The 17,153-nt window shown below is 50.0% G+C and overlaps 1 protein-coding gene and 1 non-coding gene across 2 annotated transcripts; one reads left to right on the forward strand and one right to left on the reverse strand.

Moving 5' to 3' along the window:
- The first annotated feature begins 157 nt into the window (after window positions 1-157).
- Window positions 158-240, forward strand: LOC127208926 (small nucleolar RNA SNORD60). The gene has a single exon (XR_007833177.1). It is a non-coding gene; the product is annotated as a small nucleolar RNA SNORD60 (small nucleolar RNA).
- Window positions 241-1,458: 1,218 nt separating this feature from the next.
- Rab26 (RAB26, member RAS oncogene family) lies at window positions 1,459-5,846 on the reverse strand. Its single transcript, XM_051168081.1, has 9 exons — window positions 5,541-5,846; window positions 4,355-4,465; window positions 2,646-2,687; window positions 2,499-2,565; window positions 2,256-2,308; window positions 1,983-2,048; window positions 1,850-1,906; window positions 1,673-1,749; window positions 1,459-1,561 (listed from the first exon to the last, which is right to left on the reverse strand). The coding sequence occupies exons 1-9, from the start codon at window positions 5,736-5,738 to the stop codon at window positions 1,459-1,461; spliced, it is 774 nt and encodes a 257-aa protein (XP_051024038.1). The 5' UTR covers window positions 5,739-5,846.
- Window positions 5,847-17,153: the final 11,307 nt, after the last annotated feature.

A 17,153-nucleotide genomic window follows, 5' to 3' on the forward strand; every position in this document is an offset into this window, starting at 1 on the left:
AGAACTCGAGGGCACCCTCAGCTGCAGGCTTCCCTTCCTCGAGAGCTACAGTGGTGTGGCCTTGCTTTAGCCTAAAGGCTTAGCCTTTCTCCTGAATCTTCTGACTCCTTTTCTACAGGTAAGACCGCTTCGGGCCTGGCTTCCCTTTGTAGCACCAAGCCTGTGATGAGTTGCTTTAATTTCTGACACCTCGTATGAAAACTGCATGTGCAGTCTGATTACATTGCAAGACTGAGGCTTGGGGGCGCTGCCTTTAAGTGGAAGATCTCTGAGTGAAAAGTTACCCAAAGGAAAAACTTATGCCTACATTACTTTTGCTTGACTTTCAGAGCATGGTGAGTCGGCTGCAGACCTTGACTGCAAATCTAGAGATCCAACGGCCGGGAGGGTTTGGTGGTAAGCTAAACATCTGTGTCTGAATTTTTTTTTAAGCAATAAAGTGAAAATGCAACCTTACTCTGGTTTCAAACATAGTTATTTCATGTGCTGTTAGCACGGTGATATAGAGAACTTGGACTGACCTCATGCAGTCTGCAAAGGGTGTGAGGCCTGAAAATAAGTTTTTTTTTTGGTTTTTGAGTACAGGGTTTATGTTATCTTGGCCATCCTGGACTCTTTGTAGACCAGGCGGGCCTCGAACTCACAGCGATCAGTCTGCCTCCCGAGTGCGCCACCATACCCGGTGTTAGAGTGAGCGGCTTAAACTAGTTCTGCCTCAGGAACAGATCATGGGGAGCCCAAGTCATGACAATCCAGGTTTCATGGGGGACTGTATTTTGGTGAGGGTATTTGCACATGTGTAAGCTAGAATAACCCACTGGGTGCTTCTACCAGGTGAGTCCTGGCGCTAGTAATCAAATCAGGCTTGCTTGTAAGTGCCTTTACCCCCACTGAGCCGTCCTCTTGCCCCTAGAAGGTGATCTTTCCACAGATGACACAAACTTCAGAAAACACATTTATTAATAAGGGCTTTTTGAGAACAAGCTTGCACTCAAAAGTTGTGGTTTGGTGACTTGAATACGGAGTGGGCCAGCTTGCTAAGTGGTGACTTGGCTCTATCGCCCTTGCATTCCTGTGGTTCCCTACACGTAGCTGGTTTTTCTATATCAGAGAGCCTTCTGGTGAGTTGGAAGCAGGCCGACAAATGGACAAGGATGCGTGGCCCTCGGTCCTGAGTGGGGTCCTTCCTGGGCAGTGTGCAGTAAACATGGCTTTTCTTGAGACACTAGGCAGTACGTGTACAGTGTAGTCCTGGAAGTGCCCAGAAGGGGGCAGTAAAGTGCTATGGCATGGTTTGCCATTTCTTCAAGACCGTTTCTGTGGTGGCCACTGGGCAAAGGTGTGAGAGCGTTAGCCTCAAGAGTCTTGGAAAGAAGTACGTTAGGGACTTCCATCAGGTGACGTGAAAGCTATAGACTCTTGTACAGCTTTCCAAGGCAGGGCTGCTTCCTTCCAGGTTCAGAGTCGACAGCAGGACACCCCTCGGCCCTCCCTCTTAACATAGTCGTGCAGCCTGAAGCGTGGATCGCCGGGAGCCTTCATGGATCGCTGTTTGAGTTCCCTGAAGAGCAGGGGGTGACAACAGAGCACAAGATAGCCTGCTCAGCCCCTTCCAGAGGGGCTTAGAGCCTGGAACCTGAGGCTTGGTGCTTTCTGTTCACTGAGGACTTACTTAGCTATAGCTGTGAAAGCCAAGTCCACATTGAGGCCCGTCTTGGCGCTGGTCTCCATGAAAGGCAGCCCGTACTCCTGCAAACAGCTGCTGCCAGCTGGGTGCTGGCCCAATGGGGGCGACCCAAGTGCCGCAGCTCAGACAACACCCTCGTACCCCACCCCCATTTTGACTCACCTTGGCTAATTTTTCCCCATCTTCCCTCTTTACCGCGCGTTCTTGGGTAGAGTCCACCTGGCCCAGGCACAGACGTTTTTGTTACTGTCAGTCCTCTGTGGCTTGCCCGGCCCCCCCCCCCCCCTATTCCCACCTTGTTTCCTAGCAACATGAGCACCACGTTGTGCTGGGCATATTCCTGGATCTCCGTCAACCAGGCCTGTGTGGGGAAAGGCTGGGGCTGGTCCAATGCCCTCTTGTGCCATATCATTGAGTGCTTTTTCCTAGAAGCCCTCCCATGTACCTCACTTGGTACCTTATCCAGGGTCCTGCTGATGGAGCAAGATGTCACCCAGGCCCATTGGGGTTAATGGATGCACAGCCTGGCCACCATAAGACCCATTTCCCCACCAGTAAAGCCACTGACCTTGATGTTGTCGAAGGAATCTTTGTTGGTGATGTCGTAGAGCAGCAACAGTGCTGGGTACAGAAAGCAATGAGGACATCCCTGGGGCCCAGTGGCTCCTTAGTGCCCACACACAGTCATAGGATGTGGCAGCATCACCCTCACCTGCTGTCCCCATCGTGGGCCTACTCATCCCACGCCCGTAGGTCACCCAAACTACCCATGGAGGAGAGCTGGTCCCCACCCCCGTGTCTGTGGTCTTACCATGAGCGTCGCGGTAATAGGCATGGGTGACGCTTCGGAACCGCTCCTGGCCAGCTGTGTCCCAGATCTGTGGCAACAGGCGCTGGTCATACTGCCCAACCCCACCCCGGTGTCTCCAGCCCCAAGCTAGCACTCCCGAAACCTCACCTGCAGCTTCACTTTCATGCCATCCACATCCAGAACTTTATTCTGAAACAGAACCAGCCAGCACCAATAAGGATGCCTGCCATCTGGCCTAGGGGGCGGGACGAGGCTCCTCAAGTTAAAGGAAGGGAGTAGTGGAAGCCATGGCTGAAATACCATCACTACCATGGGAGGTTGGGGACCCCCCCCCCATCTCATTTCTGCAGCACCTCTTGGTTCTCTTTCTGAGAACTTAAGTTCACATTTACGCTTAAAATCAGATGCTCCTTGCACCTCTGCCTGGTACTCCCTGCCTCTACCCCTGGGGTACTCCTCTCCAGGTGAGGCTGCCTGGGCCCCTCCTCAGATGGTTTTCCTAATGCTAGGTTATCATGACTGCTATGTCCACTTTGGGCCCTTGCTGCCACCCCACCCCTAACACACACACACACACATCACCAGGTCCTACACAGGTTCCTACTTGGCCAAGAGTGTAACTGCTGCACTATTCCTGCTTAAAAGTAGATATTAGCTGAGTTGGAAGTCATCAGTGGTACAAATGATCTGTTAACACTGCCACTTTCCCTACCTGCAGATGGGGGCACATGGGGCATCTTCAGCCTAATGAGCTACTCTGTACACTGAGAACTACATCCCGCCTGCGGAGGCTAATTTTAACACCCCCATCACTGGGACACCCATTTCCCAGGGGATGAACTTAAGCCTGTCTGACTCTATTAATACCCACATCCTGGATCTATGGCTGACACATGGGTGATATTCATGAATTCACTGTCAAGGTTAGACACCAGACTTGAGTTCCTGCCCACCTGTCACCCCAAAGAAGGGTTGACTAGAGGCTGGAGCCATGGGAGCCTAAGCCTGGCTCCCCCTTTCTCCAGTTTCTGCTGTCAGTGCTTCTAGGTCTCCAGGGAACCAGGCTCAGCCATCTGCCTGCACCCGGAACAGGGGTACAAACCAAACAGCCCTACCTCCCTCACCTTCCACCCCAGAGCCAGGGGGACCTGGGAAGGGGACAGGAGAACAGGACAGCAAGGAACACCTGCTCGCTCTGGTTCTTCAGCATTTACTTCATCCAAGACTCATGACCTAGAGGACTTGAGGAGACCTGCAACCCTCAATCAAGATAAAGAACAGTTCCCACTGGAGGGAGCCCCCTTCCCTGTCTCCAGAATGGGCCTTCCTCCCAACTTCCTGCTAACTGGGTCTAATTAAAGGGTGAGAAAAATGCAAATTCAGGATTTGCCAAGAACACTACAACACCTCAGCACATGAGACTCAGACTGGGCATAGGGGGTGGGAGGGCTTTAAGGCTGGAGCTCCCAGACCAGGCCTGGGATCCTAAGAGGGGGGTCTCCATATACAAAGGCAGGGACCTCCTGAGTGAACAGGCCTTGGGTTCCCTCACTGTCACTACCATGGGACACAGATACAGCTCAGCATAGCATCAGCCCCTGGTATGAGGAAAAGTCTGCTTCAGCTGAAGGCAGCTACTACCTTGGGTGGTAGGAGGACTCTCCAGTGTTGGGAAGCAGCTGGTTTGGGAGCTAGGCTCCACCCCCTGGGCCTATGGACACATCAGGAGATGGAGAAATAGTTGGTTGGGATACTGGGCGGGGTGGGGGTGGGGGATGACGGGATGGGGCTATGTATAAGCCATAGTAGAGCTGGACCCAGTCCGAGATCATCAGGACCTCATCCTTCACTCTCACCCGGAAGTCGATGCCCACAGTGGAGATAAAGGTGCCAGCCAGGAAAGCCCCATCCTTGAAGCGCACGAGCAGGCAGGTCTTCCCCACACCAGAATCCCCCACCAGCATGACCTAGAGCAGGCAGGAGGGTCAGAGGAGTCAGGTTTGGAGCTGAGGGTCTGCCCTGAGCTGTGGGGGAGGGGCAGGAGAGGCCCATGAATGTTCCAGGCCTGTTGGTTCAACATAGCCTGGGGAAACACAGCAGCATGGTCGCCCAATAGCATGGATGGCCAGCTTCTCTGCCCCTGGCAGTCCCCTGTCACAGTGCCAGCTCACTCGGTGGGGAGAGAGGATGGCTGTCCCCATCCAGGATCTTACCTACCCCTCCTCCATAGACGTCACATTTGATCTGGGAGGGGCAGCATTTGGGGCCTAGGGGGAGCAGAGCCACGAGAGTGCAGCTGGAAATTCCTAAGAGATCTGTGGGGACTCAGTGCCAGGGCCTTCTTCAAATTCCAGCAAAGACACAAATCTCAGCACCAAGGCTCAGGAGAGGTGGGTCAGTTAGCGTCTGAAGTGAAGAGGGGCTACGGATGAGCTGTGGGCCTGAGGGACAGGGCCATCCAAGTTTTTCCCTTCCGGTGAGCCCTGAAGCCAAATGCTCCAGAGACCAGTGATGGCCCTGTCTTCGGAGGAGGTCAAATGACACAAGCTTCAGTTTTGGTCTGGACTGGTGTGGCCTCTTTCTCTTCCCTCCCAGGGGGGCCAAAAAGGAGACTTTACAGCCCATAGGGGTGAGGGAAGGCAGCATATGGCTGGGATTTGATGAGGCTGGAGCACAGGTCGGTCGTGGAGGGACAGCTTCAGGCCGCTGATCTTTCAGGACCCCTTGCTTGGCCTTACAGTAGGCGGAGTGGGGGAAAAGCCTTGCCAGCTGTCGAATACCCAAGACCCGAGCCTAATAGGGAGTGTGTGTGTGTGTGTGTGTGTGTGTGTGTGTGTGTGTGTGAGAGAGAGAGAGAGAGAGAGAGAGAACACGCGCGCGTGCTCCCGCGACAATGTTAAGGTACTGGCGTGCCAGTTGCAAGGTGCTGCTTTGGCCAGTTCAGCGAGGGTCTCCACGACCCTGTGCTCTTCCCCAAACACCCTCCGGATAGTCTAGGATCCAACGCCACCTGCTGCATTCCCATGGAGGTCCCTGGCTCACCTTGAAAGCAACGTCGTAGAAATCTCCAGTGCTACCAAGTGAGGGCCGGCCGGAGTGCGGGGCCCCATTGGGCGGTGCCTCCGGGCCAGGGCGCGCAGTCCTGGGATGTGCCAGACGGGGCCCGTTGGTGGCGGCGGGCACCGTAGAGGCAGCAGGCACACTCCCGCCCTTGCCCTTAGGGGTCTTCTTCCTGGACATGGTACTCAGTGCGTTCCTGCTGCTACCACTGCACCCCAGACCGTCCCACGCCAGGTGCCCGCTAAGCCAGACACGAACCTGTCCCACAGCAGCAGCAGCAGCGGCGGCGGCGGCGGCGGTGGCACCAACAGCAGCATCTCCAGCACTCAGCGCCAGCCCCGCCCCCGCCTCCCCACAGGCGGCGCAGCCATTCAGGCCCAGCCTCCCGCCACAGCTGCCAATGGCCGCTCTGAGGCGGAGCCAGGCAAATAAACCCCTCTTCCCCCGGGGGGCGGGGTCAGGAGGTCCCATCAAAGCCCTAGGTGAGCACCTAGGAAAACGCTCTGGTATTCGGTGCGAAGGGCGCAGAAGCATCAGGACCCTGTGTCCCGTTGGTCCACTGTTCATTTTCCCAGTCTTCAGTGTCCCAGCTCAGTAACCTAGCTCAATCGACTGGTCCCTGGACCTGGGACCTCTGAGATGAGGGTGCTAGGACAGATGGCTTGCTCTCAGCCAAAAGAGGTCAGTGTTGATTTGCTAGACTCCAAACTGGTCCAGGACCTGATCCTGCTGCCCCACCTCTGCTGACTGGAGGAGCTCTGTCAGAAGCCTCTTACCCAGGATACTCTGGTCTGGAGAATGAGACTTCAGTGGTCAGAGAAGAGGACAGTGGCTGCAGGAGGGCGGTCCCCTTGAGACAGTATTTCTTGGTGTTCTCCAAGATGGTGATCGCTGTCACCAAAACTCTGGGTCTCTTGGAAGCCTCCCCGGCTTTTCTCAGCTGGCCCTGAACAGACCAAAGCCGCCTACCTCTTTCAGGCCGATCTCCAGATCTGTATGTCCTGACCTAGAGTGAGGGTACCGGGCTCCCACCTTTGCATTCCCGGAGGACTCCAGCTGTCCCACCCTCACAAGGCCAACCTCAAGATGCTTGGCCCAGCATCTCAGCTGGGAACCTCAACAGCCTGTGCCTACTTGCTTTAGGAAGGAGCTCAGACAGCTTTCTTCCAGCTGCTGCCCAGAGTCGGTTCAGTATGTGGGATACACAAAGAGTTCAAGTTTGGCCGGGTGGTGGCGGCGTTCGCCTTTACTCCCAGCATTCAGGAGGCAGAGGCAGAGGCAGGCAGATCTCTGTGAGTTCGAGGCTAGCCTGGTCTAGAGCATGATTCCAGGACAGCCAGGGCTACATGCAGAGAAACTCTGTCTCTAAAACAAACAAACAAAGAGTTCAAGTTTGGACGCTCTGGGGCAGGAGATGTGAGGAGTGAAGATGGAGCAGGCAGCTAGGAGCAGAGAAGGAACAGAGGGCCTGCCAGAGAAAGTGGGAGGGCGGCAGAGGAGGGGAGCCTTCCAGCAACAAAGGAGACAGACTTGCCTCTTAAAATAAGGAGCGCCGTTTACATAAAATCCAGGTCTCCGCTTCCTCCTGAGAACCCTCAGGCCCCAGCCCTCTCTCTTCCCCACACTTCTCCGCATCTTTGACCACTGTACCTCAAGCTCTTCCGTTCCCATCTGTCTCTCACTCTACAATGTAAGCTTTCTGGGCACAGGAAGCAGCTTTTCATGGTCACTGCCATATCCCTGGCAGCCAGCTCCTGGCCTAAATAAGCAGTTACTAAATTGGCAGAAGAAATGTAAGTTAGAAACACAGGCCTCAGATGGGTATGGCGGCGCACGCTTTTAGTCCTGGTACTCATGTGGCAGAGGTAGGCAGATCTCTGTGAGTTAAAGGTGTGAGTCTGCTCTACGTAGCAAGACCCAGGCCTGTGAGCGCTACATAGTGAGACTCTGTCTCAAAATTAATTAATTAAAATTAAAATAAAAAAGAGTCAGGTGTTGTGGCCGTGGTGGGGCACTTGGGAAGCAGAGGCAAGCAGATCTCTGTGAGTTCCAGGAGAGCCTGGTCTACACGGCGAGTTTCAGGACAGCCAGAGCTACATATTGAAACCCTGTCCCAAAATACAAAACAATAAAAGAAGAAGGAGGCTAGGTAGTGGTGATGCATGCCTTTAATTCTAGCACTTGGGAAGCAGAGGCCAGCCTGGTCTACAGATGGAGTTTTAGCCGAGGCTACAAGGTTTTTTGTTTTGTTTTGTTTTTTGGTTGAGGTTTTTTTGTTTGTTTGTTTGTTTTTTAGTTTTTTAAAAACTTGTCTCAGAAAAAGTCAACCAATAAATAGATAAATAAATAAATAAAATAGAAAGGATGGCTAGTTCTTTGGCATTTTCCCCAGGAATAGAGTGGGTCTGTATCTCCTACCCTTGAATCTAAGATAGGACAGAAGTGACCCCAGTTTCTTGCACCCTGAGACAGTGGGTTTCAGAATCTGGGCGCCATGATTAGAGAACACTGGAGCAGCCAATGGAGAGTAAGTGAATAAGCCAGGTCTATGATGGACACATAGGCTTAGTGGATGATGCCATATAGTATAGGGTTTCGCTCTGTGGATCTGACTGGCTTCAAACTTACAGTCTTTCTGCGTCAGCCTCTCAAGTGCAGGCCACCATATTACTCCAGAGATGAGCCTTTACCATAGTTTCCTAGGTACTTAGGAGATGTTTGTTGCATAGCAGTGTATAACTAGTGCCAGCTCAGAGCAAGCTTGAGGGGAGAGGCCAGGTTGGTGGAAAAGGGTAAGGAGGGTGTAACAGCCTTATTCTGGCTTGGAGTACCCCCAAACTCTGAGATCTTTAAACTTGGAAAGAAGAGCACCGCTGGCAGGGACCAGTCCCCAAGGCAGGGAGGTAGAGCTCACTGTATGCCCTTGGAAAGTGTGGGCTGCACTTGGAACGCAAAGATGTCTCAGTACAACAAAAAAAGATGTGCACATCTTCTTGTCTCCAAACGAATGGAGCCACCCAGGTCTCCTGGAACCTTGCCTCTGAATTTTCCCTCAGCCCACCAGCTGATCCTCTCATGCCCGCCAGCTCCTGTAAACATCTAATTGCACTTTCTGGAGTTGCCCTGGTATAGCATGTCCCATGAGTCCCCAGCCTAACAGGTCTCTCTCATTTACCTAAGCTTCCAGCTTTACCCTCACCTCAGAGTCTGGCTTGTGCTGGAGAACAGTGCAGGCAGGCATGAGAGCCATCTCCTTGACCTTACAGGTTTTGCTTGGAGCCCTGCTTCCCACCCTCCTCCTGTCCCTACCTCCTGCACCCTAGATGCCCTCCACTGGTTCTCCAGAAGCTTCTGTACCCATCTGGGAGTTTCCTGAGGACAGACCCTGTGCTGCCTGCTCCTGTTCTCACTGGCACCGATGGGGAAGGTCTGTGATTGGGCAACAGAACGGTAGATTGGTCCTCAGGGGTTCTTCAGCAAGCAAGATGGAGCCCCCAAAGCTTGTGTTCTCAGAGCACTTCGTGAGGAGCTCAGCTGTCTGCTCTCTAAATGCCAGAGGAGAGAGCAGAGGGTCCCTTTCTCACTGTGTGACCCTGGGTACTTGGCATCGCCTCTCTGGACCTATTTCCTGTTCTGTGAAACGTGGAGGAGGAGGAGTTGATCTCCAAGGGCCCTTCCTGTTCAAACACCTTATGTTCTATGAAATCCTTGTGAAAGTTGCCATGGAAACATCAGAAGAACTGCAACAGCCCTGAATTGTATGAGGGGGGGGAGAGAGAGAGAGAGAGAGAGTCACCCTAGAAAGCAGGTGATGTCAGAGGTATGTAGACTCTGTTACCCCAGTGTAAAAGGTCCAGATATATTCTCCTGAAAAGATACCCCCAGGAGCCTACTTATTTTGGTGGCCTTAATTTGGTGTCCTGAGTGTCTTGCTGTCTGGTAGTAACAGGTGAGCAGGCACTCACTCAGCACACAAGAGGCCCTAGGTTGCACCCAAAGCACTGAAAATAAAACTCACATTCTCTATTTTCTTGGGGGCCAGGGTCCCTGAATCTGCACCCCTACAGAGGTGTGGGGGTGGGGGGAAGGAGACCAGTTCTCAGCGGTGCAGTCTTTCAGCTCCTGAGTGGGACCCTTTGTCAAGAGAAGGGCTGGGTGGATCCACATCCTCGAACAACATGGGAGATAGAAACATTATCACAAATCCGGGCAGTGGTGGCACACGCCTGTAATCCCAGCACTTGGGAGGCAAAGGCAGGCGGATCTCTGTGAGTTCAAGGCCAGCCTGGTCTACAAAGCAAGTCTAGGACAGTCAGCGCTGTTACACAGAGAAACCCTGTCTCATACCCCCTCCCACCCCCCAAAAAGAAGCATTATCATGAAATGATCAAACAGTTCCTTGATTTACCACATAATTCCGAGAGATACCAATGACAGACTTCTCTGGGACTGAGCTTGTATGGTGTCTTTTTTCTTTATGAGGGGTGGGGAGAGTGGGAGGTGCTTTTGGATATAGGCTTATGCTGCCTGGTTTTGTCAAAAGCAGTTTTATGGGTGTCTAGGTAATGTATCCAATGACGCATGTTTAAAGCACTCAAGCTGGGGCTGGAGAGATGGCTCAGAGGTTAAGGGCACTGACTGCTCCTCCAGAGGTCCTGAGTTCAATTCCCAGCAACCACATGGTGGCTCACAACCATCTACAATGTGATCTGATGCCCTTGTCTGACTTGCAGATGTACGTGCAGGCAGAGCACTGTATACATAATAATAAATAAATAAATATTAAAAAAAAATAAAGCACTCAAGCTGAAGTGCCAGGGAGATGGTTTAATGGGTAACGTGCAAGACGGGCAAGCTTGAAGACCTGAATTCTGATTTCCAGCACCCATATTTAAACAAACTAACAGAAGAGGCAGGTTTGACAATATGTGTCTGTAACCTTGGCTAACGGAGACAAAGGGATTCTGGGGACTCAATGGTAATCTAGTCTGGGTGAAACATTGAGCTGCAGGTTCAACGAGAGACTGTTCAACAACTAAGAAAGGGTTGGAGAGATGACTCTGTGGGTCGGAACCCTTGCTGCTCTCGCAAAAGAACTGGATTCCATTTCCAGCCTGCAGTGCACAAGTGTCTGTAACTCCCATTCTAGAGGATCCAGTGCCCTCTTCTGGGCTCTGTGGGAACTGCATGCATGGAACACACTTTATACAGGCAGCTAAAAACACTCATACACACATACTACAAATAAGTACATCATTAAAAAAAATAATAATACCTAAGCATGATGATCAATGTCTTTAATCCCAGAACTTGGGAGGCAGAGGCAAGCGGATCTCTGTGAGTTCGAGGCCAGCCTGGTCTACAGAGTGAGTTCCGGCACAGCCAAGGCTACGCAGGGAAACCTTGTCTCAAAACAAAACAAAACAAAACAAAGCAAAAAAAAAAAAAAAAAAAAGAATTTTTTTTTCAAAATCCTCATGAGAAGTCGGGTGGTGGTAGCTCATGCCTTTAATCCAAGCACTCTCGAGGCAGAGGCAGGCAGATCTCTGTAAGTTTCAGGCCAGCCTGGTCTACAAAGTGAGTCCAGGACAGCCAAGGCTACACAGAGAAACCCTGTCTGGAAAAAACCAAAACAAAAACCAAACCAAACCAAAACAACAAGACAGTTCATGTCTTGCCAGCTGGTTGCTTGCTCTGCCTCTTTACCTATAGTTGGCTTTATTTAATCCTGTTTTCAATATTCAAACAGAAAGCTCTTGGATTAAAGGTGTGTGCTACTGCTGAGCCACACCACAATTAGAAACAGTTTTTTTCCCCCTCAGTAAATAACACAATCTCAGGACTCATAGTGTGACCAAATATCCTGCAACATTTCCCCCTTTTTGTCTAAACAAAAAGGAAAGGTTTTAACACAATGAAACTATTTATAACGTCCAGCTTGGCTGTGTTGGACAGTTTTAGGATTAAATATTTTTTAGTTCAAAGTTCTGTAAAATGTTCCTGTCAGTCTCCTATGAACTCAGCAATTTGAATGTTGTAAGCAGTTTGTAGTCCAAAGCTGATCTTTGGATGGTGTTTGTCAGTTTAGTGGCACTCCTGGCTAGGCAGAACACATCCACCGTCTGTGCAAACCTGGCAGCATAAGAGGCATGGGGCAGCTTCCGCCTGTGGTTAGCCTTACCACAATCTAGGTGGATGTGTCATTGCAGGGCCCCATCATCTCTTTGGAGACTTCAAAGGTTAGTTACTGTTAGGAACGGTCACTTAAACATTTTTCCTTGGTTTTTCAAGACAGGGTCTCTCTGTGTAGCCTGGCTGTCCTGGACTCACTTTGTAGACCAGGCTGGCCTCGAACTCACAGGGATCCACCTGACTCTGCCTCCCGAGTGCTGGGATGAAAGGTGTGCACCACCATGCCCAGCCACTTAAGCATTTTAAATGCCATATTCAGCATCCCTGAAAGGTCTGAGGACCACAATCTATCAAATACATCCGAGGTACACACGCTTTGTTCCTAATTACTTTTTTCAGACTCAAACCTGAAAACACATGCAGGGAGCTAGAGGAAGCTTTTTTCCAGAATTAGTTAGTACTCTGTATGACCGCTAGTGTCACGACAGAAAGTTTACATTGTCATAATTTTATAGATTTTATATAGATTTCTATACCTTAAGAAAGCTTTAGAGAGTCAAATGAAAATCATGAGATTATGAGATTAGTGACAACAGAATGGTCCCTTATCTTTTTGTTTTCCTCTGTCCCATACCAGGTGGCTCTTCTGATATGAGACAGAGATTTTGGATTTTCCTTTAAGAAACATGCCTGGGTTTAGAAAAGGAGGGAGCCAAGCTCCAGCCTCAATGTTTTAATTGAATGGGGACCACAAAAAGACCATTTGCCACTTACGACTGTAGAGGGCAGCAGAGACAAGCATTTGGGCAGGAAGTGAGTGGGCGGGAAGTAAGTGGGCAAGAAGAAGGCAGGGAGCTCCTGCCTGGGTTGTCCAGCCCCAGGCCCTCGAAGGCAGGAAGGGGTGCCCTAGTAAGATGGTGTCATGGGTGCCAGCACTAGTCCAGGGCTCCGAGCTGAGCTGGGATTTTAAGCTGGTTAGCTGGAAGTGGGTGAGTGATACCACTGGCCAATTTACTCTTTTTCTTGGGACATTTTCTCTTTATGATCCATACCGTTTCTTCAGATGTTTCATTTGTCCAGTGGTCTCTGGATTTCTTAGTTGGATGCTTTTATTTTCCTGGAAAGATAATAACAAAACCTTGTCCCAAGCCCAGCGTGGTGGCACACACCTTTAATCCCAGCACTCAGGAGGCAGAGGCAGGCAGATTTCTCTGAGTTTGAGGTCAGCAGCCCGGTCCACAAAGAGAGTCCAGGATAGTCAGGGCTCTGTGTAACAGAGATACCGTGTCTCAAAAAACCAACCCCCCCAACCAAAAACAAAATAAAACAAACAAACAAAAAAACAAACAACAAACAACCCCCCCAAAACAAAAACAAAAAACTGCCTCATCCTGGGGCTGGACAGATGGCTCAGACATTAAGAGCACTGGTTGCTCTTCCAAAGTTCCTGAGTTCAATTCCCAGCAACCACATGGTGGCTCACAACCACCTATAACGAGATCTGGTGCCCTCTTCTGGCATGTAGTCATACACACAGACAGAACATTGTATACATAATAAATAAATAAATCTTTAAAAAGCAAACAAAACGCTGGAATGTGGTGGTGCACACCTTTAATCCCAGCATTTGGGAGGCAGAGGCAGGTGGATTGCTGTGAGTTCGAAGCCAGCCTGGTCTACAAAGTGAGTCCAGGACAGCTGAGGCTACACAAAGACACCCTGTCTCGAAAAACCAAAAACCAAAACAACAACAAAAAACCAGGGAAGAAAAAACAACCCCCCCCCAAAAAAAAAACCCCACCTCTAGGGGGTTCTTTTCTTGGCAGGTTTTAGCTTTCCTAGGGCAAAATGTTTTTTGGCAACAGAAAAAGTTTGTTGTTGCTGTTTTTTGAGACAAGGTTTCTCTGTGTTATCCTGGACTCACTTTGTAGACCAGGCTGGCTTCCAACTCTTGGAGATCTGCCTGCCTCTGCCTCCTGAGTGCTGGGATTAAAGGCGTGAGGCACCACCCGACTTGTTTGTTTTAATCCTTTTGGTATGTGTGTTTCCAGACAGGGTTTCTCTGTGTAAACTTGGCTGTCCTGGACTCACTTGGCAGACCAGGCTGGCCTCGAACTCACAGCGATCTGCCTATATATATATATATGTGTGTGTGTGTGTGTGTGTGTGTGTGTGTGTGTGTGTGTGTGTGTATTTGTATATGCTTTATATGCTTTATAAATCTAAAAGGTCTCTGTCTCCATTATTTGGGAACTACCTGGGGTAGAGAAGCACTCTAGAGTCTAATGTCCCTTATAGAGCACAACAGTGCTGCGCTGACTCTGTGGTTCCTTCCTCCTGTTGGTCATTCCATGCCTGGCCTATAGGCTGCCGCTTTCCATTGGTTTTGGTTCCATCAGTGGTTGATGAACCATCAGTAAACCATGTGTTAGCCAAATGTTGTGACCATTCCAAAGGTCCCCAGAGCTCAATTGGTGCCTCCCTTGGGGTGGGAGTGTGTGAGAAGTTTAGGCAACTGAGATATTTCCTCAGTGTGGGGAGGCACAGACCCCTCTGCTACCACATCTTGGTCACAAAGGAATTCAGATACGTACCGGTTCCACTGTAATCATTGTAAGGGGCGCCCTATGACCATGACCAATGACTGAGTGTAAAGTTTCCTGTGCCTCGTAAAATGTCTGGGTTAGGGGCCTGGAGAGATGGCTCAGAGGTTAAGAGCACTGACTGCGCCTCAAGAGGTCCTGAGTTCAATTCCCAGCAACCACCTGGTGGCTCACAACCATCTATAATGTGATCTGATGCCCTCTTCTGACCTGCAGGTGTACATGCAGGCAGAGCACTGTATACATAATAATAAATAAATCTTTAAAAAAAAAAGAATGTCTGGGTTAGTTTCTCAAAGAGAGAGTAGTTATTCTCTGTATATGGACAACATTTGCAACAGAAGCCAGCTGGGAAATTGTTGGTGGACTCCTTTTTGCTTTTTGAAGAATCTCCAGTTGCCAATTCACCAATAAATATGATACCCATAATTAAGGCCTCATCTGGTTCGTTATTGTTCAGGGTAGCATGAATGGTGACGAGCTTACCGGCAGTCACAAAAGCTGCTCTGTGTGGCTGCACTCACACAGACACAGGCATACACATAAATGAAAGTAATAAAAATAAATATAAAAATTTAAAAATATAGAGCTGTCCAGCACTCGGGAGGCAGAGGCTGGCGGATCACTGTGAGTTCAAGGCTAGCCTGGTCCACAAAGTAAGTCTAGGACAGCCAAGACTACATAGAGAAACCCTGTCTCAAACACAAAACAAACCAACCAACCAAACAAACAAACAATATATATCTGGTTAATCTGTTTTACTTATTTTGTTTCACTCTTTTTTTCTTTCTTTCTTTTTTTTTTTCTTTGGGAGAGGATCTCATTATGTAGCCTTGGCTGGCCTAGAACTCAAGGTTGGCCTTGAGATCTGCCTGCCTCCGCTTCTGGAGGGCCACTCTGCTTCTCCACTTTCCTATGGGTGTATCTTTCTGCGCTCTGAGTCTTTGAATCGTAAAAGTCTGTCATCTGTCTGCAGAAAACCTTGGCTTTTGAATATAATCCTAAGCCAGCTAGTCACCTGCTGTGTGGCCTGGAACATTTGTTGATGTCTCTGTTTCTCTAGTAGTCTCATGTCATAAAAGAATAGCAATAGCCAGCCTGGTCTACAAAGTGAGTCCAGGATGGCCAAGGCTACACAGAGAAACCCTGTCTCGAAAAACCAAAAAAAAAAAAAAAAAAAAAGAATAGCAATAGTCTCATGTCGCTAAAGCTGTTGGAATCCAACAGAACAGCAATGAAGGAGTGGGTGAGCAAGTGTGTGTTATGGTGTCTTTCTCTTCCATCTCTCAAGATGTCCTCGCTGCTCTCCTGGTCACCTCTCTGATGGCATGCCTCCCTTGTAAAGCCTTTCCCATATTAAGAGAAAGATCTGGCTTTGCTCTGTCCTCCCCTGCCCTTTGTTGGCCTTCTTCCCTGAACAGCTAGGCTTTTTTGAGACAGCTGACCATCAGCTATGTTTACAGTCCTTACATGCCACCAACCTGCTGGCATGTGGCTTCCTGCCAAGTCTTCACTCAAAATGCCTTCTATCAAGGTCACTCCCTGACACCTTTCCTTTAAGCAATGCACAGGTGACTCGGCAAGGGCCAGGATGACCTTGGACCTGTCTTCTGGGGTTCTGACAATCTTGGGACAAATGCTCTGTCTACAGTAGATATTGGCTATTCACACCAGGGAAAGCCTTTCCTGCCAGACTCCCTTTGTGAACTTTGCATGCTTTGTAAACTTTGTGTACTTTGCAGGAGAGCGTCTGGGCCCCTGCTGAGGTGTTCCAGCAGCCAGGCTAGGCAGCCTCAACTTTGCCTTTGGGCTCCTCTACGTCTTTCCCTGGGTAACCCTTTCCAACTCCCCTGGATGCCACAACCTGTGGTCCCTGAAAAGGGTGCTCGGATCTTCAGGCTGTGCTGCTGGCCTCTCTACACCTCCAGACAGCAACACTTCAGGATTCCAGAGTGGCTAAGCCTTGGGACCTGAGGTCAGATGCCTGGAGAGGTTGAGAAGCTGAAGCCAAGGAGAAAGCCACAGCACCTGAGGCCTCAGCTATGGCTGCTGCTGACAGGGAGCTCAGGGGGAGGGAGGCGTGTGTAACTGAAGCTAGTCTGTGAGCATCTTTAGTGCCATCTTTGTGGCAACAATATGTAAACTAGCTATTCCTCCAAGGCAGGGAGCTTTATACGTCTGACACTGCCCCTGCCCATCAGGGACCAGAACTAGAAATCGGAGCCCTTAATATAAGTTCATAGTGTATTAAGGAAAGTTGTTTTGTTTAAGAGTTCAAGTCTGTGTAAACCCCTTAGGGTATGAATTAGTTAACAACCACCCCTCAACGGTCACAAAGGCGGCTCCCAGATTTATGCTAATTTAGGGGAACTGGCTGAACAAAACCCCACCAATCCCTAAGCTTCCCCCAAGCTCAGGATTTGAAATCCCACCAATTATCAAAAAAAAATCTCTGCCCTAGAAAGCTCCTCCCCCTAAAAGCCCTAAATAAAGGCTATGTTTGTTCAGTTCTCTGCTGTCTTCTCTAGGGAGCAAAGGCAGCCATTTCTGCATTTGTCCCTGCAATACATCTCTTTTAAGAGATTTACTGCCTGGTGTGACTCTCTCATCAGAAGAAGCAATGAAGGAGAAATAGGAGAAAGTGGCAAAGGAAAAGCAGGACTCAGTCCTCTAAAGTCCTCAGCTCTTCAGGGGTTGGGGTGACCCCAGGATCCTGGGGTAACCAAAACTAATGTGAAAGCATGCCTTTAATCTGGAGGCAAAGGCAGGTAAGTATCTGAGCTCCAGGGCAGCCAGGGATACCTAGTGAGACCTTGTCCAAAACCACACACACACACACACACACACACACACACACACA

This window comes from Acomys russatus, chromosome 25, assembly GCF_903995435.1.
Source record: "Acomys russatus chromosome 25, mAcoRus1.1, whole genome shotgun sequence".
NCBI lineage: Eukaryota > Metazoa > Chordata > Mammalia > Rodentia > Muridae > Acomys > Acomys russatus.